This window comes from Dipodomys merriami, unplaced genomic scaffold (genome assembly GCF_024711535.1).
Source record: "Dipodomys merriami isolate MVZ:Mamm:240054 unplaced genomic scaffold, mDipMer1.0.p SCAF_378, whole genome shotgun sequence".
Classification (NCBI taxonomy): domain Eukaryota; kingdom Metazoa; phylum Chordata; class Mammalia; order Rodentia; family Heteromyidae; genus Dipodomys; species Dipodomys merriami.
Window position 1 is genome coordinate 55,633 of NW_027205359.1, and position 21,552 is coordinate 77,184.

General features: G+C 44.6%; 1 protein-coding gene across 1 annotated transcript in view; it reads left to right on the forward strand.

Annotated features, from left to right (window-relative positions):
- The window catches only part of LOC138804871 (junctional cadherin 5-associated protein-like), a 47,763-nt gene extending 30,911 nt beyond the window's left edge, over positions 1 to 16,852 (forward strand). The window contains exons 3-4 of the mRNA XM_069989371.1: positions 4,407 to 8,155; positions 14,259 to 16,852. Of these exons, the coding sequence (XP_069845472.1) occupies positions 4,407 to 8,155; positions 14,259 to 14,293 (3,784 nt within the window). The 3' untranslated portion in view covers positions 14,294 to 16,852. The remainder of the gene's footprint in view (positions 1 to 4,406; positions 8,156 to 14,258) is intronic.
- The last annotated feature ends 4,700 nt before the right edge of the window (positions 16,853 to 21,552 follow it).

Below are 21,552 nucleotides of genomic sequence, written 5' to 3' on the forward strand. Positions count from 1 at the left end.
TTCAGTGTAATGGAGAAATAAACTAAATCCCCAAGCCAGTTAATAACACTTCATCACATAGAAAATTGACCTCTCCAGTAATTGAAGAAATGCAAATTAAGGTAATGAGAAGTTGGTTTCACCTATGTAGTATAGAAAAAAAGTAATTATAAGTAGGAATGAGAAAGTTCAGCAGTGCTATGCCTGCACACCAGGTGACCTTTGGTGGCTTATCTAAGGCCAACTTGACATTAAGTCCTGGGATATATTCATTTTTTTCTCAAGATTCATTCCAAATAATCTAAGACTTGCATTTAATATTTGTATTTCTAAATATATTTAGACTATCCAGACATGGTGGCACACCCTTGTAATCCTAACATTTAGGAAACTGAGGCAGGAGAATCTTGAGTAGCCTGGGCCACAAGTAACACCCTGTCTCAAAAACAAAACAAAACCAAACCAAACAAACAAAAATCATGTGCTAGAACCAATCCTTTGTGAATTTTTTGTATTGGGACTGTGCTAATTAAATTGCATATATATGATGGAAACTACTCATCTATGAAAATTAAACACTTGAATTTGTATTACCTTGGGAGAAGTAAAGCATCCTAATGGGCAGGCTTTTGGTTCACACTTCTCAGATTAGAATTTTTTCCAGCATTTTATGAGCTATGTTATTTAGGACAGTCATTTATCCTATCCCTGTGTATATGTTGAACAGGGGAATAATGGTGGTATTAACTTTCAGTGAAACAACTCATTTGACATACTGGACACAATGCAGGAAACAGCTTGAGTGTCAGTAATGTCGAGCAAGTGACTGCTTCTCTGCCTTTGTTTCGTCGAGCAAGTGACTGCTTCTCTGCCTTTGTTTCCTCCTTTGAGTGGGAATGACAAGGGTTCCCACTGAGCCTTAAGTGAGTGAGTAGGTAGGGGCAGGGAGCACTTACTGTGAACCCCAAAGCACTGGGAAGTGTTCACATCAACCCTGATGACTAAGGAACATGGAGACTGTTTGAACCAACATTTTTTTGTTTTTAAATTTTTTTATTGTGAAAATACTGTACAGAGGGGTTACAGTTACATGAATAGTGTAATGAGTACATGTCCTATTGAGCATTGTTACCCCTCCTTTTATTTTCCCCCGCCATCACTTCCCTCCCCACCTCTGCAACTCCTTTCCCTCCCCCAAACTTGTAAAGTTCATTTGGGTCAACCTGCATCCCCATTTAAGCGTTCAACTATACCCCTTCCCCTCCCCAAGTTACAAAAATGTATATACAAGATGCAGAACACTGAAATCAAATACAGTGAAAACAGGGGTTATACCATGGGGGAAGAACTTACAAAAGAAACAAAAGAATCACATACTGCATTATAAGTACATTAAAACCAATAGCAAGCAAGAAAAAAACCCTTCTGTCCCTGTCTTGGGACACATTTTGCTTAACATTATCTCATATGGTGATACGTACATAGCCTTTGACCTTCTCTGTTTGTTGTAGACATGTTCTAGACATTGCAAACAAGAGAAACCATGGGGCCTATGTTTCTTTGGGCCTGGCTTACTTCACTTAATATAATTTTTTCCAAGTCTTTCCATTTCCTAACAAATGGCGCAATGTCATTCTTTCTGATGGAGGCATAGAATTTCATTGTGTATATATACCACATTTTCTTGATCCATTCATCTACTGAGGGGCATCGGAGTTGGTTCCATATCCTAGCTATGGTGAATAATGCTGCAATAAACATGGAAAACCAATATTTTCATATACACATAGATTAGAAGATTCATATACTACAGCAGCTGCCTCTAGGTAGGAAGATTAGAAGTAATTTTTAATTTTGGTACTTTACTCTTCCAACATTCATCTGCAACAATGAGGTGTATGTTTGTGTTTTGCTATACATATATATATATATATATGCATATATATATAGACATACATATGTGTATCTATATATGTAGATGTACATATATACATATATATGTATATATACATCCATCCATATATAATATGTATATATACATCCATCCATATATATGTATGTATGTATACATATATGTATAAATGTATGTATACATGTATATAATATTCCTTTACAAATCAGTGATTTTAGAGTTAAAGATTCTGCTTGGCCCATTGTTAGTCAGAATACTGAATCCCTTGAGTAGATGGTTTTCCCATCATAGAGCCGCACTATCCAGTCATTTATAGATGAAATCTTAATATTCTTGCCCAGATTAACAGTGTTACCCAGGTACCTTGCTCTGTTGCATTCTCATTCCTGGATACATGCTTGAGTGGTTTCAGGAGATTGTGAAATATATTTGTGGTGGGTCCTTTCCTAGACCAACTAAAGCTAAACGTCTGGGGTAGGCATTTGTGTAAGGAGCCAAAGGAAGTTCTAATGTACAGACAGATAGTCATCTCCCCATGCCCAACCCCATCTTATGCTCAGATCACCTGAGGGTAAGAGTCTCTTGCAGTGGTTCTTAAAAATACAGATGCCAGGACTAGATCTAGACCTGCCAAATTTTAACTTTCGCCAAGAGAGACCTTACAGCCACCTGTCACTTAATGGCAAGGTGATACTCTGAGAGATGTGTCATTAGGTGATTTTTGTTGTTGTGTAGGTCTCAGTGGCAAAGGTCATCACTGCACAAGGTCTCTTGACACAATCAAATGACATGTAATGATTTCCCTCATTTGTTGTAACTAGAATGTGCCTATAAATCTACAAGTAAACACACTGGGTGGTAAAAGACAAAAAAATTACACTTGGACATGATCAATTATACAAGACTAGACATTCACATAGTGAGACCAAAGAAGGATATTCTTAGGAGAGGATCACAAAGGCTCAATAGTCATGTGCATATGATCATACAAAATGATGTTTATTGAGAAGAACTCCAAGAATTGTTAACAGGAGGTTTATTGAGAAGAACGCCAAGAATCGGAAGCAAGAGTTTTTGGTTTTATTTTGCTTTCTGTGTTTGCTTTTGTTTTCTCTTCCCTTTGTTTCTGTTTTTGGTTTCCGTACCTTTTGTCTTCTATGTAAGTTTCGCTGACTTGGAGAGATAAGGGGGAACACAAAAGGGCGGGACAAACGATGAACAACTCACTAGATGATAACTCACTAGACACTGTGTTGAAAATGAACTATGCAACTTGTGAAGGTGGGAGGGAAAACCTGGGAGAGGACAAGGGAAGAGGTGACACCGTTCAAAAAGAAACGTGCTCGTTACCTGACTTACATAAGTAACCCCTCTGTACAGCACCTTTACAATAACAACAACAACAACAAAAGACATGAAGAATGCATGGGACTGCTGCTAGGTATATGCAACACACTCCTTTGCAGTTAACTTCGGTAAGAAGTACACTCTTAATAAAAGTATAGCAAGTACCCCAATCAGTTACATCATCATTTTTTATCAAGTACAGTGTGGATACATAATTGCATGGGCTATATTTCTATATGTCTGGCAGGGCAATAAGTATGTTTATACTATCATCTCTACAAACAAAGTGTTGCACTAAGGGACAGGACTTTTCCAGTTCCATGATAATCTTAGGGCACTGCTGTTGTGTATGCAGTCTGTCATGGACTGAAACCTCATTATGCACAGCATAACTGTGCTTAACAGCCTCTCTGGTGCTTTCCACACCAGAGCAGCAAGGAACCTCTCCCAGAGCTGTGAACCATGGTCTTCCTACACCAGAGGAGCACTTGAGGGAACAAGCAGCATTTCTGATGTCCCCGATTCTAACAAGATGTGTGTAGGGCATTGTTAAGCTCTGTGAATTCTAAACTCCCTCCACATTCAAATGTGTAGACACAGGTGACAGCCATAGAAGGGCTCAGGATGGGCAGCACCATCACTGCCTAGAGACTCATTGGGGGTGCAGAGTGTGGGGGCCCCATCTCAGTCATGCTGAATCTGAACATGAGGATGCCACCCCACTAAACTTCAAGGCTCACTGCTGAAGAGCGGCTTTGTCAAAGGCAGGTTTGCAGAGATTGCCAGGTAGATGTGGAGGGTACTTGTAGACTGAGCCAGGAACATAAAGCAGGAGGTCCAGGACCACTGCGTCAGAGCATATCCTTGGGCCACTGAGCACTTGAAAAGTAGCGGCCTTACATCTCTGGTACATCCAGAGCCCAGGGTTCTTGTGGGCATCCTTATTATTGCCACTCAACCCTTGAGGACAAAACACATGGTTGTTGTTCACCCATAATTAGTAGGACCCGTTTTCTTTAAAAGTATCAGAGTATGGTGATTGGGACCCAAATTTTCAAAGGTGCTGATCCAGTTGTCATTTTGAATGCCCCTTGCAGAAGCAGAGAAGGACAGACTTCTTCCTTGTCTAACATCTGTGTCTCACATCTGTGCTCTGCTTGTCATGCAGGTTGTACAACCGACCCACATTAGCATGGTCCTCAAAGCCTCAGGTCGGCAGCGACCACACCCACAGAAGAAGAGGCCAGGAGGTCAGTAACTTGCCAGGTTCAAGGGACCGGGAAGCCCAGGAGGTCAGAAGAATGGCTCGAGTGCATGGCCTGCCGAGCCACATGCGAGAGGGTTCATGGGAAGTCGGAGGAAGGACAGAGCAAGTGATGAAGAAAGCAGTTTGGGAAGAAGAGCTGAGGATGTTGGGGCCTGCCAAGTGGCCCAGCGCAAGCCCGGAAAGCTGGAATGAGTCAAGGAAATTGGGGAGGCACATGTCCGATGGTGACGGAGAGAAACTGTTTCAAGATCTGTATCCGTTCGTTCAGGAAGAGCATGGGCTGACGTCTCAGAACAAAAGGAAATCCCGGTCACTGCCTCGAGTTCTTTCCCCCGAAAGCCTAGCTTGCACAGAAATTCCCCTTTCCATCAAGGACAGCTATTTACCAGGTGTTCCTAGAATACCCCCACATCCTTCCAATTGTGCACCACATTTGGAATCCACGAGGAACCCTGAGAAAGGTGCTACCCCAGCCCCTTTTCCCCGGCCAAAGTTCGGAAGGCCTGTTAAACCTCCTCCCTCCTACAGCTCATACCAACCATCCAGGGCAGGAGAAAATAGCAGCTTTCAGGAGAGTGACGCAAACAGCTATCTGACCAAAAGTAATGACCCCAGGCATGACCTTGGGGTGTCAGACGCTGGTTTGGAGCCTCCAGTTTATGTGCCTCCACCCTCCTATAAGTCACCCCCACAACACATCCCAAACCCCTACCTAGAAGACACAGAGCCCATCCATGTAAGTGACAGCCAGGGTCAGCAGGAGCAGCATGGAGCCGAGAAGGATGGAACAAACTGTCCACTTCCTCCTGGCCCTAGTGGTGCCGGGAACACATACGGTGTTGCCCCAGTGTTGCCCCAAGGGCTCCCCTCACATGCTTACCCAGTTGCCACCTATGACGGTTGTGTTCAGTACATCCCCTTCGATGATCCGAGGATACGACATATTAAACTAGCTCCGCCCGCTGGCTTGTGCGAGGAAACAAAGTTCCGTGACAGGCAATATGACTCTGGCCCTGTGACAGCTCGAGAGCCAGCCCGCGGGCAATCACAGCACAATGGCATCCTCCTGCACCCGCAGGACCTGACACCCTCGTCAGACGCTGAGTTGGGCCCAGCTTCTGCACACCCCAACCCCCAATGGCTTTGGGGCCTACTCCCCAGGAATGGAGAAAACGGAGGCTTCACTGACCCAAGAGACCCCAGTGTGGTGAGTGGACCGTGGTCAGGAAGATGCCCGGAGAGTCAGGCTTCCTCCCCACACTCCCAGAGCGAGGACACCTGCAGAAGCCAAACCAAGCTCCGAAAGTTTGAGACTGGGATTCAGACCAAGAAAAGTTCAAAGAAAAAAACAAACGAGACCATATTTTGCTTGGTTTCCATCCCAGTTAAATCAGAGGCCCATCTGCCAGATATAGATACGAACAACAATGACTTAAAATCACACGCCGAGGGAAAGCCGGGGCTTGATAAGAACGCAGATCTGCAAGAACAAAGTCTGCTGAGCATGTCTTCCACCGACCTGGAGCTGCAGGCTCTCACAGGAAGCATGGCTGGGAGGTTCGTGTTCCTCAAACAAGACCTGGAGGAACTAGAAGACAAGCAAACAAATGACCTCAAGTTCGTGTACCTCACAAAACACAGAGAGCTCAAGTATTCTGGCTCATGGCCAGGTCACCAGTATAGAGATCAACAAACCCAAACCAGTTTCCCTGAAGAAGCCAAAGGCCCTCGGTACCTCCCTGCTACAGAGCCGGGAGAGCCAAGGAGTCCAGATCCCACCCTGCCCTTAGACCTTCCTGCTTCTGAAGCATCCTTGCACATGGCTTTAACCTCCACTGACCAAACACAGAAGCCGAATGCCCCTGACCTCAGGGGTCAGGTGTCCCTCAGCCCATCCAGCAACAGTGCTTTTTCCAGGACTTCCTCATCCAAAAATGTGGCATCTATGCCCAAAGCAGATGCCAGTCAGCCCTGCGTCGATGTCCACGGTCAGGATCCTGAAGCCAAGCCCACAGCTAAGCCAGAGGTGGTGAAGGGAGAGCCCACAGCTGCCCGGTGCAATAGCGAACAGCTGTTTGGTCAGTTTCTCCTGAAACCAGTTAGCCGTCGGCCTTGGGATCTGATAAGTCAGTTAGAAAGTTTCAACAAGGAGCTTCAAGAAGAGGAAAAGAGTGAGAGTGAAGGCAGTGGTGACAACAGCAGCCAGTGCAGCGAGGCGGATCTGCAGCACGGAGCCTGGGCCAACAGCAGACCAGGAGCCCAGGGCCTCCACAATAGCCACCCGGAAATGAGCCCTGAGCAACAGCCACGTCCCCTGCCGGCACCAGAGGACTCAGAGACTCAAGTGGGAAGCGTTAAACGTACGTCTGAGAGCTGGAGCATAGAGCCACGGCCCAGCGGGAACTGTCCTGGCTTCTCCAGCCCCACCCAGGCAGAAGGTAGCAGGGGCGACCCCTTCCAGTGGGGAGACGCAGGTGCCAGGATGGAGCAGCCAATGCAGGCCGCTGTAAATGGCCTGTCCAAGCTTGCAGTCGGCCCAGGTCCTGTGCAAAGATGGGTGACTTCAAGACCAAGTGACACAAAACCAGCAGGCTCAGCTTACTGGGCTGAACAGAAGGAGCCTTCAGAAGGTCTCACCAAAGACTTCGGTGCTGGGCCACTGAGCAGAGGGGTCCTGCTGAAGGGGGAGAGTAGTAGAGAGAGGGACACGGTGGTCCCGCTGTCGATCGCTCACAAAACCCGAGGTCTCTCAGCCCCAGACCTGCGGTCCACAGGGCTCAACCCTGAACAAGAGCAAAACACTACTGAGTTAAATGGGGCTTTGGGTGGAGAGGGTGCGGTGGAAATCCCTCCAGGTGAGTCTCTGCAGGCCAGGGCAGAGAGGATCCTAGGCATAGAGGTGGCTGTGGAGTCCCTTCTGCCAGGTACCAGGGCAGCGGGACAAAGCCAGCCACCCAAGCCCGATGCCAGTCCCTGCAGCCCCGATTTGTCCACAGGAAAGTCAGTGCCTAGGTCAGCACCATCCGGGGGCCCCACGTTGGCCACTGATGCCTTCTATGGCAGGAGAAAGTGTGGCTGGACCGAAAGTCCCCTCTTCGTAGGGGAGAGGGCTCCCCAGGCATCGGCGTGCTCAGGTGTAGACAGGGCCACTGTGGGCCACACCACCGGCCCTGAGCCTCAGCCCAGCTCCTTGGAGTCCAAGACCTTTGAGGAGAAGGATATGGAGGTCAGGCCACCTTTCAGGTCCACATTGTTCCATTTCGTAGAAAGGACCCCAAATGGGACAGGCTCAGAAAAGAGGCTTCGGAGCCCTTCCAAAGTGATCGAGAGTTTACAAGAGAAGTTGGCCTCCCCTCCAAGGAGGGTGGACCCTGATCGCTTGATGCGAATGAAGGAGGTGAGCTCAGTGTCGAGGATGCGGAGTCTGAGCTTCCACAATGCAGACTCCACGGAGGAGGCCGAGGACCCCAAGGCCTCAAGAGGCCATGACTGGCAGCCAGGAGATCTTGTGTCAGGGAGCAGTGAGGACCCAGCCTGGAGACTGGGGTACCCCCACTCTGTCTCCAAGGGTTTCATCCCTCCAGAAGAAAATGGGCATCCATCAACACAAAGAAGGGAAAGGATTGTGGACCCAGACTTCTGGTGCCCAGGTAAGCAGTTTAGGTCCGGGAAAGGTGTTTGCTATTAGTTTTGAATCCTAAGATTAGATAGGTAGATAGATAGATAGATAGATAGATAGATAGATAGATAGATAGATAGATAGATAGATAGATCGATAGATAAATAAGTTGGTAGATAATACAAATTTACATATTCATAAAAGATAAAGTTGACCCTGTGAATGGTTCCGGCAAAAAGTTATTCATTTCCATCAGGTGTGGTAGTACAAGCCTGTAATCCCAACACTCAAAAGGCTGAGGTAGGGCGATCAAAAGTTGGAAGCCAAAAGCTTCCCTGCTATAGGGGATTTCTCACCATGGCCTTGACCAGTCCTGTACACAGCTCTTTAGATATCACATCACCATAACCTTGAGCCATTGCACATGCACTCTTTGAGAATCATGTCATGGCCCATTGGCCTTGGAAGACTTGCACATAAGCAAAAGACTATTGGATCCCATAGGTGTGCCCTGGAATGGATACCTAGTAATAGTGGTTAAGCAAGGATCCATGGAGAGCTGTGCAGGCTTCATGGAGTCTCTGATTGGTTCTGGGCATTGATATGTCCCACAGACTGTCCAATGATCTTGAGAGTTACATAGTTCTCTCCTAGAGACACTTTATTAACCTCTGCACAATGCACCCCTGGAAGTGCCCTCCTTTTGGACCTCTCCTGTCTAGCAGGAGATCTGTTTATCATTTTCTTCAATAAATCTTTGCCATTGTACTACTAAAAAAAAAAAAAAGTTGGAAGCCAGTGAGAATTACATAGCAAAATGAAGCAAACATGAAACAGAAAGTCTTCATCTTTGAAGAATTATCCAGAAGTTTTCTTCAAAAATCATATTATTGTCATATGTTATGAAAACTTTATAGAAATTGTGTATGTTAACACTTGTATAAAACTATCTACATGACCAGCTTTTCAGAAATTAGTGAAAGAGGTGAATGCATTTTGTTTTGTTTGGTGCTGGCATCAGGGCCTGGGTGCTGTCCCTTAGTTTTCTTTTGTTTTGTTTTCACTCGAGGCTGGCGTTCTACCACTGAAGCCATAGCTCTGTTTCAGCTTTTTAGTAGTGAATAGGAAATAAGGGTCTCATGGACTTTCCTGTTCATTATGGCGTCGAACCTCAGTTCTCAGATCTCAGTCTCTTGAGTAGCTAGGATTACAGGGGTGAGCCACCAGCACCCAGCTCAAGAGGTGTGGCTGCTGGAAAGTCCGTGAAGCTAGTTGAGACCCCAGCTCCTCTACTCATACTTCCTCCCCCCACAATGCCAACGGTTCACCCACATGACCCTCGCTGCCTTTAGTAATCCCTAAGAAAGGACACATAGATGGATTTGATCCACTCATTGCCCTTTGGGCTGGGTCTTACATGGCCACCTTTCAGAACTCCTTGCTTGCCAACCTCTGTTGTTTTCTTTTCCAGAGATCACATCATTTAGGATACTTGAGAAGATTTAGTGGACTAAGTGAACAGCTTTGTCCATTCTTAACACTTCATTTCTGAAAAAAAAATCCACCCAGTGTCTTAACTCATTTTCTCAGAATATTGGAGGCTAGGTAGTTGATAAGGAAAAGAGGTTTATTTTGAAGGCTGAGAAGTTCCTGTTGGGGAGCTGCATTTGATGAGGGAGGGCCTTGTGCCTTTCGGTAACATGGTGAAAAAAAGCAGGAGGTCAAGCAGAGGCTGCCAAAAAGCAACTGTGGAAGAGGGTGAGGGCGGGACAGGGGAGAGACAAACCATAGCACCTTACAGAATGTTTCATAAAGCTTTTGGTGCTGGCTTCAGGAGCTCAGGCCTTCTCTTGGTTTATTTGTTTTGGGGGCTTCCTGTGGTCCACTGAGCCACAGGTAGTTGCCCGTTGACAACAACAGTGTTTTTACCTCAAGTGAGTTTCACCTTCTCAGCTCTTACAAAAACAGGCCCAGTGCCAGGCACTGATGGCTCACTTTCATACTCCTGACTGTTCAGGAGGCTGAGGTCTGAGGATCGCGGTTCAAAGCCAGCCCAAGCAGGAAAGTCTGTAAGACTCTGATCTCCAATGAACCACCCTCAAAACCGGAAGTGGAGCTGTGGCTCAGTTGGTAGAGTGCTAGCCTTGAGACAGAAAAAAGAAAAGCTCAGGGACATTGTCCAGGCCCCCCAGAGTTCAAGTCTCAGGACCAGCATCACAAACAAAAACAGGCCCAGAGAAATTCTTGGGCATGATGTTAAGACACCAGACATTCATCATGCAGCCTCCAAATGACTAAAAGAGGAGCGGAGGTAAATATTGGAAGTTGTACAGGTTGGAGAAAACCACACTTTACAAGGCTGGTTACTGGATACCCCTTGCTGAAGCTGACCCGTCCATCTCCCCCAGTTGCTTCCAGCAACTCTGCTCCCTGCCACCTCATTTCATTCTCTGGTTTGAAATCCAAGAATTTAGAAGTCGATGAAGACATGCATGCAGTTGTTTCCCCTGGAAGAATATAGAAACTTTCAAAATTAAAAATTCGCTACTCAGGGCACTTTGAAAACTTCCCACAAATAAATACTATTACTGAATGATTTCTAGGAGCATTGACCAGTGTGGCCCTGTTCCTTGGCAGAATGTTTTATTGAAATAACTTATTTGTCCCAGATCTCTTGGGTCTTCTGCCCTGACAAGATGCTGTGGACTGTGGAAGGGAGCTCTGGGGAGGGGCTGACTTTTAAACTGACAGATAAGGCTATTTATTTGTCTTGTACAACATGATATTTTGATGTATGCAAGTGTGGACTCAATGAAGCTAGCTAATTAACGAATGTGTCAGCTAATTAACAGATGTGTCACCTCACTCAGCTGCTTCAGTGGTGAGAACACTGCACACCCCCTGCACTTCTCAAGAATGCAGCATGTTGTCATTTACTATAGCCATCCGCTGCACAGTACTCTTTCCCACCTGTCATTTCCTGTCCTGTAGCCATCAGCACATCCCCCCACGCACCCCACCCAATATCCCAGCTCTCTGCAGCCACTGTTCTTTCTGCTCCCGATTCCTCTGATGTCAGCCATCTTTGATTAGACATGTGGGTGAAATCGCTCCGTGTTTTATCTTTTCTTCGTGCCTGGCTTATTTCACTTAACTGAATGTTCTCCAGGCTCCTCCATGTTGTCACAAAAGCAGAAGGCAATGTCTTTTCCACTCATAGTCTGGTTTCTTGTCCGGGCTGGTGTGTGGCCAGTGTTTCAGTGAACACGAAGTACAGACCTTGCTCAGGTGCTAGTTTCATCTCTTCTGCGCATATACCAGGAGCGAGTTTGGGCAGCCACATGTACTGCTCCTTCGGTCTTTCAAGGACCTCCTGCCCTCCATTCTATAGTTGTATTAATTTATGTTCCCATCAACACGATGTCATTCTCCATCCTTACCCATATGGACATCTTTTGTCTTTTTTCATATACTTGTAAACCATCTGTGTATCTTCTGAGAAATATCAGTTCTGATCTTTTTCCTATTACTGATCAGGTTGTTTCTTTGCATATTCAACTGAGTTTCTCATATATTTTGGATATATAGTGTCTTGGCAGGTGTACAGTGTGCAACTGTGTTCTCCCCTTCTATAAGATTCATATTCTCCCTTCCCGCTCTTGCATTGGCATTTGAACCCAGGGCCTTTTACTTGCTAGGCAATTATTCTATCACTTGAACTTGGACTTGTGCCTCCCAATGTAGCTGGGATGACAGGCACGAAAAGACACACCTCCCACCCCACATTTGTTTTTGTTGAGATGAGGATCTCACTAGTTATATCCCTGGCTGCTTTTAAATAGTGATCCTCCTACTCTTCACCTCCCAAGTGGAGCCACTGCCCCAGCTCTTCTACAAGATTTTCTTTGCTTTGTTCTTTCCTTTTCTGTGTGAAGTTTTTTAGCCTGAAGTGATCTCACTTGTCAATTTTTGCTTTCTTTGCCTGTGCTTTTGGAGGTTATATCCAAAAAGATGATCAACCAAGACAGTGGGGTTTTCCCCCTGTTTTCTGCTGGTAGTTTCATAGTTTGAGTCTTAAGTCTTCAATTTTGAATTTTTTTTGATGTGGTGAGAGGTAGGTCTAATAGCATTTTTCTGCATTTGGATATTCAGTTTTTTCCAGCACCATTTATTAAAGAGATGATCTTCTCTCACCCTGTGTTCTTGTCTCTTGTTACAAGTCAGCTGCCTGTGAGTGTGTGTATATGTGTGTATGTAAGTGCTTTGATTGTGTTTATCCCGCTACCCTCCCCTTTCACCCCTCCGCTGATTCTTCCCAAGCCCCTCTCTTACACTCTTGTCTCATTATTACTATTGTTAGTACCATTTTATGTCTAGATTCTCCATGTGAGCAAAAAACAAAACCAAAAATATGTAATACTTGGCCTTTTGAGCTTGGCTTATCTCACTCAGCATAATGATCATAAGATGATAACTCAGATAAATGAATCACCTTTTTTCCAAGCTTTACTGAGACATGATTAAGAAATAAAAAGTGTCTCCTGGAGGTGTGCCTTATCATATGTGCGTATTCTAAATACCACCACGATAATTAGCAAGTTTGTCTTAATGTGTGGTGAGAACAGTCTAAGCCTGCCCTCTGGCAGATGTCGTGTTAAGTGAAGCATTATTGCTTGTGGTCAGCCCATTGCTCTTCAGTACTTGTGTTTCAGCTGAGGGTTTAGCTCTCCCAATACCTCCCTTTCTCTCCCCACCCCGTCTCCTGGAAACACCATTCTTTTCCCTGTTACTTGAGTTTAACCCATATGCAAGTGAGTTCATGTAGCCTTTGTCTTTCTGTATCAGGCTTAGGTCAGTTACCATAATATCCCCAAGATCAGCCATGTTACTGTGAGTAACAGGATTCCATTCCTCTTTGAGGCTGAATAATATTCCTTCATGTATATTTCCATATAAATAGTTTGCTTGTTCACTCATCAGTTGATGGACGAAGAGGTCATTTCCATGTCTTTGCTGTGGTGTCCGTGCTGCAGTGGCGTGGGTGTGAGCTGGCTCTTCCACACCCTGCCTCATTTCCTTTGGAGACACACCCTGTAGTGGGACTGTGGGATCATGTGGTACTTCTCTTTTTAACTTTCTTAGGGAATCTCCATTATGTATCAATGATTCTACCCCTTCCAGGTTTCTTAAACATCTTGTCTTTACGAATTGAAAATGTCAGGCACTGGTTGCCTACACCTATAATCCTAGCTACTCAGGAGGCTGAGATCTGAGGACTGAGGTTCCAAGTCATCCCAGGCAGGAAAGTCAGTGAGTCTCTTATCTCTAATTAACTACCAAAAAGCTTACATTGGAGCTATAGCTCAAGTGGTAGATTGCTAGAGTTGAGCAGTAAAGCCCAGTGATAATGCCCAAGCCCCAGGACCAGCGCACGTGCGCGTGCGCGCGCGCGCACACACACACACACACACACACACACACACATTTAAAATTTTGGATTCAGGATTGTCACTTTTTCATATAGTGACCTGTTCTGAAAATTCATGTATTGAGGCTCAGTTTGGAATTTCTGTGGCAGGCTATAAAATGGATCCAATGGTGGTCTTGACTCAGATACACCTGTGTGTCCTTCTAGAAAGTCTCAGAAGACAGGTGAGCATCCAGCATGCTTTCTGGCAACATCTGGATATTGGAAGCATCTCATTGCTGGCTGCTCCACACTGGAAGGACTTCATGATCCCTAAGCCTTGATGTCAGAAAAGTGTATTCTAATGCAAGCTTTGGCTAGAGTTGCAATTTACAAGGGAAAGAAAAGAATTCCTGCTTGGTATCAGCCAAGGACATCCTGGCTGGTTAAGAAACATCAGATTTATGGTGAATTATTTTTCACGGTGAAAACAGGAAGTACATCCAAACATTAAGCCACTCACTTAGCTCATCCATGTTGGGGTAAAAACCAGACATTGTCCTGTGAACCACCTTTTAACCATAATTTTTTACTGAAAGGTCTCAGACTGAAGTTCTTACATGTGTAGATTTTGCTCTCTAAGCAAATTTATAGTCTAAAAATTAAAGAGAAAAACCAGCTAGTTGAACATGCCACTCACTGCCCTTTTATTTTTTTCATTTTGCAGAGTCGTATGACCCTAGCCGGGTAGAGCGGGTGTGACGCCATGTTGGTGGAGGCCAGGACCACTCTGGTGGTTTCAGTGTTCCTTGATTCAGTCTGTGCCCTCGCAGTGCCCAGCAGAAGGTGGAAACTGCTGGTCTGACTTCTTCTTTACCTTCCATAAAGGATGAGGAAATGCGTCCGTACAGAGTTGTTTGTGGAGATAAAACCATCTGTTTCATAGCATGAAGATCTAATGTCTATATTTAGAAGAGTTTTCACAGAAAAATCTCCTGCCTAATGGATTTGGCTAAGCTGGCACATAGTTTGGTGTTCAGCTGGCTCTGTGTGGAAATTTAAATATGGACAATGGAGTGAGTCGAACTGAAATGACTGGGAGTGTGGTCAGTGTGCCTGAGGCCTTCCATGCTCACGCTTGGGCCTAGTTTGGTCCTAGGCCTTTGCTTGGGGCCTGGGTCCTCTGAGCTTAGGGAAACATGGATTGGCTACATGTGATCCATTTCTATCAATTCGGCCTTCCGATGCGGGAGTCACTTTACTAGTGACTACCTTGCCATCAGAGAATAAAAGCAATACTTTTCAAGTTCCTAAAAGATAACACTTGTGGTGTACTACACTGAAGAGTGTTGTTCATCTGGCAGTGAAAATACTTCGATGGTTTGCAAACTTGCCATTGTCTGCTTTGCACTCAGTATTATCTATTTTTATTTTCTGAATGGATGTTTAGAAGTTCTTTATATGAAAAGTAATTGCTGGTTTAAAAATAGACCATTTTAACAAAGTAACTATATTTCTTTTTACAGAATTGCTATTTTTCTATGATGTAAAGAGTTGCTAGGTGGCAGATTTTTAAGGAAGTGTTATTTTATTTAAGAGCCTATCCCTTTGCAGAAGAGGAGCTCTGAGAGGGTCCCGTTCTGCTTTCAAGCACGTACCCCTGCCAGGCCGCACCTCTGCCTCTCTTCTCTCACCTTGGAGCTTCTACAGGGCTCATCAGCTCCTGTAAAGCTTCATGGGAGAATTCCCTATCAGTCACCTAACAGCCTATGACAAAGTTCTGCGGTCGTAACAACTAAACCTACCAAAAAGCATAGCTTCACTTTTGTATGTCTGCGCGGATCTGCCCTGAGAACCTGCCCCTTTAAAGAAATATGTATTTTTATCTAGAATGATCCTAAATTAATCTTGCATATTTTAAAAAAATGCTTGGAGACATTATATACATGGCATTATATATTTATATGTATATATGTGCCATAGCAAAAGTATTCTGAGGCCTATGTATTCTACTGTTTAATATTGCATTAAACTGCACAATGCTTATGCATTTTATATGCATTTGTTCCTTATTTCCAAGTGAGGAATTCTTACTAGCTTACATTTTCTATACAGTTTCTTTCTCGTTCTCCACTTTCCCTCCCTCCCTCTCCCCTATTTCTTCCCTTCCTTCTTTCTTCCATTCTATTCCTTCCTTCTTTCTCCTCTTCCTTTCTTTCTTCCCTTTTATTGTTTTTCTCTTCTCTTTCCTTTAAATCATCTTTCTACTTTGAGACATTTCAAATTCCTAAAATGTGAACAGTTGGCTGGTCTGTCCTTTGGCCCTAAATTGACTGACCAGGCTTTCATCATGCCTGCTCTTACCTACACCATGTGATGTTATTTCAAAAGAATGATGGATTTGGACTGTGGCAGATGAACTAGAATGGAGGTCATCCTGACAGCTCTTCTCACAGACACCTACCAGCAGTCTGACTTCACCATTACCCTCAAAGCTATCTCTTCCCAGAACTTGACTCTCCCGGAAAGTTGTAGTAAGGCTCTGGTTTTCACAGCAGCAAGATGACCCAACTCTTTTCTGAGGGGCAACTTGGTGGGACAGAGGTGCATTGCTTTATTACTGCTGGGCAGCTATTAAGTTCTCTAATGGAGCTAAATGCAGGCTGAGCCACCTGGGGGCTTTATGGATTGCTCTGTCCCCTTTCAGAAGCAAGTAAAAGGAGCACTAGCTATGTAAACATGTGTGCACACATTCGTGTGCATGTGTACATATACCTGCCTTTCTCTTAACTAATTGGATACAATCTAGAGATTTCTTTTAAGCAAACAAATTCAGTTCTAGCTTCTTCCTGAAGAGAAAGATCCTCAAGGGTAAAAAAAAAAAATGTTGGACCTTATGTATGTTTCACATAACCCAAAATCTGATTCTCTTCTGTTTTGTTTTATTCTAAAGTGTTGTATCATATCATATGTTTCTGGAACCAAGCTGAATTTAATCAAAGTTATTAATATTTATACTTTAACCTTAAGTTTCCTGGATTTAAGCCTGTATGTAAATCATTTGGAGGGCAAAGGTTGACTTTCAAATCAGTAACTTGAAAAATGGGATTTTCAAACTTTCATATTCTGAAGCAAACAAGAGTCTCTAATCAAAATAACATTCCCAGAGGTTTTCAATTTCTTCTTATATGCACACAGCTGTGGCTGGAGAAACATTTAACATTTTGTGTCTGCCATTGTTTTCCCATGCACATGATTTCTTGGTGGTATTTAATAGTTTGGAGCTTGTAAAAATAAAAGTTCTAATTTTGACCATTTGAACTCCACATGAAATGTATTTGTGTTTCTAGATTTGCAGAGAGGGAAACGCTAGTAAAGTGGCTTCAAGTGATAGAGAATGAACTCTTTGGCTTATCATTTTCAAACCTATGCTTTACAACTCTAGAAAAGATGCAGCCAGCCTCGAAGTGTATCTTCAGAATTTTTTTTCAGGCTTTCCTAATTACTTGGATTTCTTTTTCAAAAGATCCTAACATATAGATCTACCCTTTGATAGCTTGCCTTACCAGAACTGTGAGTCTAAGTTTTTATTAACGTGGCAATTCTCAGCAGAACTTTCTCTGATCCACTTGACAGTTGGTGAAGATCCATCGTTCATGAAAGTCCAAGTATTTAAACTAATAATTGAACCTAGAACCTGGCCACTTGTACAGCACAGAGGCTCGGGCCTCCTCTTGGTGGAAGATGTCTAATGATCATGCAAGGAGCTGATATTTTGCATACAGCTGCTTCCCAGCTGAGTAGAAATCACCCATGGACCTGAGCATTTACAACCCATTTCATGCTGTGGACTCCACTGCACCCAATAATGATAGTTGCCTGTGTGGGGTTTTGTTGCTTGTTTCTGATTAAATAATCCACTGCGAGGTGTCAGATTAACCTCTCTTGCAAAGTGACCAGTGGAGTAGAATCCTCCTTCTGTAAATACTTGATCTGAGAAGACAATTCCAATTCCTGGAGTTCTTACAAACATGGCATTGGTGGGTGGGAACATTGTTCTGCTAGATCTAGCTGTGCAGGTCAGAGGGTGTTGCTGAAGCTGAAGCTGTGGCCAGCCTGGGGGAATTTTGCATTTTCCCTTATGCTCTGTGTTTGACTGCACAGTCTATATCCAGCTCTGGATGGAGAGCTGATGTTCCAAACAAGATTTAAGAGTCAGCATGGTGGGAGGTCCTTTTCCAAGAGCGTGGGTTGGTCCACCCTGGGACCCACCAGGCAAAGAAGGGAGATGGTAAAATTCCATTAAAGGAAGAATGGTCTCCAGCCTGTGTGTTGTGTTGAACAGAAAAAGGAAGGAGTGGTTAGGACTCTAAATTGCAAAGGCTTTTTGAAAAGGTCTGTTTGGTCTAGCAGCCTGCCCCTTGACACAGTTCTTGGGTTCAGCAGCGGTGCTGGGAGGCGGCTGGAGCTCCTGCACATTCTTGGCCTTGACTTTGGAGCGCCCCTGTCACAGCTGGTTTCATTCTTACAGCAGAGGCCACAGAGGTGGCCGTTCTGTGGCTGCGGCTCACTGACTGAAACTAAACCCACAGGCAAACCCCGTTGTCCAGTTGTTTGTCCCAAAGCCTGGCTAGAGTGAAAAGTTAGCCTTGTCTCTACAGAAGCCAGTCCCTGAGTGGCTTACGGACTCATCAAAAGTGCAACACATTGTTCATCTTACCTCCCTGTACTCGCATCCCAGAGCCAAGCCGCAGTGGCTGCTCACCCTCACAGAACAAGATGGTGACCAAGGCGACTTCAAGGAGAGGAGAAATTTGAATGGAAACCATGTGCTGAAGCCCGTAGAAAAGCAGTAAACTCTAGATGAAATACAAGTCAAGTCCTGCGGGGCATTAGTGGCTCACATCTATAATCCTAGCTACTCAGGAGGCTGGGGATTGTAGTTCAAAGCCAACTTCGATAGGAAAGTCTATGAGACCTTTATTTCCAGTTAACCACCAGAAGACTGGAAGTAAAGCTGTGGTTCAAGTGGTAGAAAGCCAGCCTTGACAAAAAAAAAGTTAAGGGATAGCACCCACATCCTAAGGTCAGGTCCTGATAATATCAGTGCACACACACACACACACAATGTATAGGAAAAGCTCTGGTTATATTAAAGGTATCCATAGCGAATGAAGGCCTTTACTTTATGGACATGATTCTTGTTGGTAAGCCTGAAGGTTTTAATCTGAGGCCTGTTCTTCATTTGGATAGCCATGTCTGTTTGCAGCATGGTGGTTCTAAGGGGTATATGGAGATCCTGGCCCCTCATGCTTCTGGTTTTGTTATTGCTAATTGACCTGAGAGCTTCTGAGCTGTTTTGAATTTTGGGAAAATGGTCTCTTTTTCCCAATGTAGGCTTCCTCCCTCTCCACTTCCTTTTTATTTGTTTATTTTTATTATTAAGTCGTTGTACAAAGAGGTTACAATTTCCTAAGTCATTCTGAGTATTATGCATCTTGGTCAATGTCACCTCATTACCTTTTGTGGGCTGTTTTTCTCATTTCTTGCTTGACTTCCCCTTGTGTGGGCTCTAAGCTCAATGGTTCTATAGGCTTCTAAGTTGTATAATATTTCAGATCACATTAGGATGTGGGTTTTAAAGGAAGGACTAGGTCTCAGTTGGTTTATAATTGAATCCATATATTAAATACATCTGAAAAATAGAAGTCCTTGGACTGAAGCAAGGTGAAAGGTGAAATGTACATGCAAGGGAGGCTGGGCGCTAGTCCTGAGCTTGCTCTGCTGTTCACTAGCCTTGACTGTGGCCACCCCTGAGTGGGGAGGGCGATTGGACTACGTCCCCCAGTTCCTTCCAACTATAAGATTATATGACTATTTTTTTGGCAAGCCTGGAATCTCATAGGGTCCATTGCCCTGCCAGAAGGGTCCAGAAGGAAGACAACTGTGCATGCCTGAGAACTGGGTCCTCACCAGGGTGGGCATCCTGCCATGTTTTCTCCACCAGGGTGGTCCAGTTCCCCAATCCAATAACATACTTTTCGTCCTTCACCCTGGCTATGTGGGACTGACAATATTGAATTCCTCCACATATTTTTCTTACACTAGGGCAGGGAGCAGGGTGTTTATGAGCCTGGCAGGCAGCCCAAGGCATTAGTCAATAGTGGACCATATAGACCACTTTTCTTATAGTGGGGCTGATGCAGGCCTTCTTCACATACATGAAGGTTCAGTGACATTCGTGTCGTATCCAAGTCAGGATTTCTGTACCTCACACGTGGACCTTTCCCCAGGCAATCAGCCTGCAGGGCACAGACTGAGAATGCCGTCAGCCACCTCCTCGCTCAGGACTCTGAACATCTGCACTGGCTCTCAGGAGTTCGCCAGGCCTCTGGCTTGGTTTCAGTTGCAGAGCCTATCTTTGAGTTGAGTTCAAGAAGCTTCCAGACATTCCGTTTGTTTCTTTTCTTGACTCCTTTCCTCTGTCTCATGCTTCCTGCTACATTACGTCTGGATATTTTGCCTAGCCCAACTCCTCGTGCATATTCCTGAGGTTAAGATAGCTGGGTCCAGCTTGTATAGAAATAAACCTCAATGTGCACATGTTTGCATAGGATTTCTCTTGAGTGTTCAAAATAAAATGCTCAAAGCTGGTCCTAGTAACTCATAATCCTAGCTACTTGAGGCTGAGACTAAGAGGAGTGTACTCTGAGGCTTGTCTCTGCAGAAAAGCTATTGAGAACCTTTCTCAACCCATAGCTGGGTACAGTGGAGCTCCACTTATGCTAAGCTACGTGGGAGGCTGAGATCCAGAGTATCAAGGCTCTAGGTGAGCCAGGGTAGGAAAGCACACAAGACTCCATCTCCACAGAGAGAACTTGGAATGGTGGTCCGTACCTGTGATCCCAGCAATGATAGGAAGACTGAAATAGGCAGATTCCAGCTCAGGCTGGACACTGGAAGCAAGATCCTATTCTGAAAATAACCAGTGAAAATCAGGGCTGAGAACATGGCTCTGTAGAATCATACCAGCCTAGCAGGCCCAAGTCCTTGAGTTCAAATCCTCAGTATTGCTAAAAGTAATAATAAAAACCAATGTTTCTCATGAGCATGAGGAGAAAGCAAGGACACAAACATTCTTGGATTTTGTTCTGGGCCAAGCATGTTAAATGCACCAACTCATCTACTACACCATTACATGGGTGACAAAATGGGGTCAGAAAGACTGAGTCATGGTTTGTAGCATCTATTTCTGTATTTCAACACATCTAGAAGACGCACCATTATTTTATTTGTTATTTTCTGAATAATGAGAAGACTGCTGTCTGTGTTCCTTTTTGTGGCTGTGACAATAAATAAAAAATGAAAAACAAAAAAGAGCGAAACACGGTAAGGCAAGAACGGTTTATTTTGCCTCACAGTTTCAAAGGGCTGGATCCATTGTCCTGGCAGAAGCACCATGGCGAGAGGGCATGGTGGAGGAAAGCTGCTCACCTCATGGCAGCCAAGGAGCAGAGAGTAGGGAGGGAAGGGGCTGAGGACAGCACTTACTCATCAAAGTTGTGCTCCCAGTGATCCACGTCCTCCAGCTGCGTCCCACCTCCTAACATCTCCTGCAGCTGGGCCCTCCTGGTTGGGTTAGTCCATTGAGGAAGTTAGCAGCCTTGGAATCCAATTAACTCTCAGCTAGGGACTCAGCTGGCAACATGTGAATCTTTATGCTTTATATCCAAACACTCAATGAAATTATGACTTGCCTTCAATTATTAATGCGTCTCTATTTCAGAGACATTAAACTGTGTCAATGAAATATGCTAATTAACCTCTCCACTGGCCTTTTCAGGCATGTTTCTCTCTCTCTCTCTCTCTCTCTCTCTCTCTCTCTCTCTCTCTCTCTCTCTCATCTAGGAACTGTACCACCATTGGTGCAAGCTGTGGGAACCCAGAAGCAGTGGCTGTAAATATAGCTGTGCATCCCAATGCCTCTACTATGTGAAAGAGAAAAAGACTGTGTGGGTATC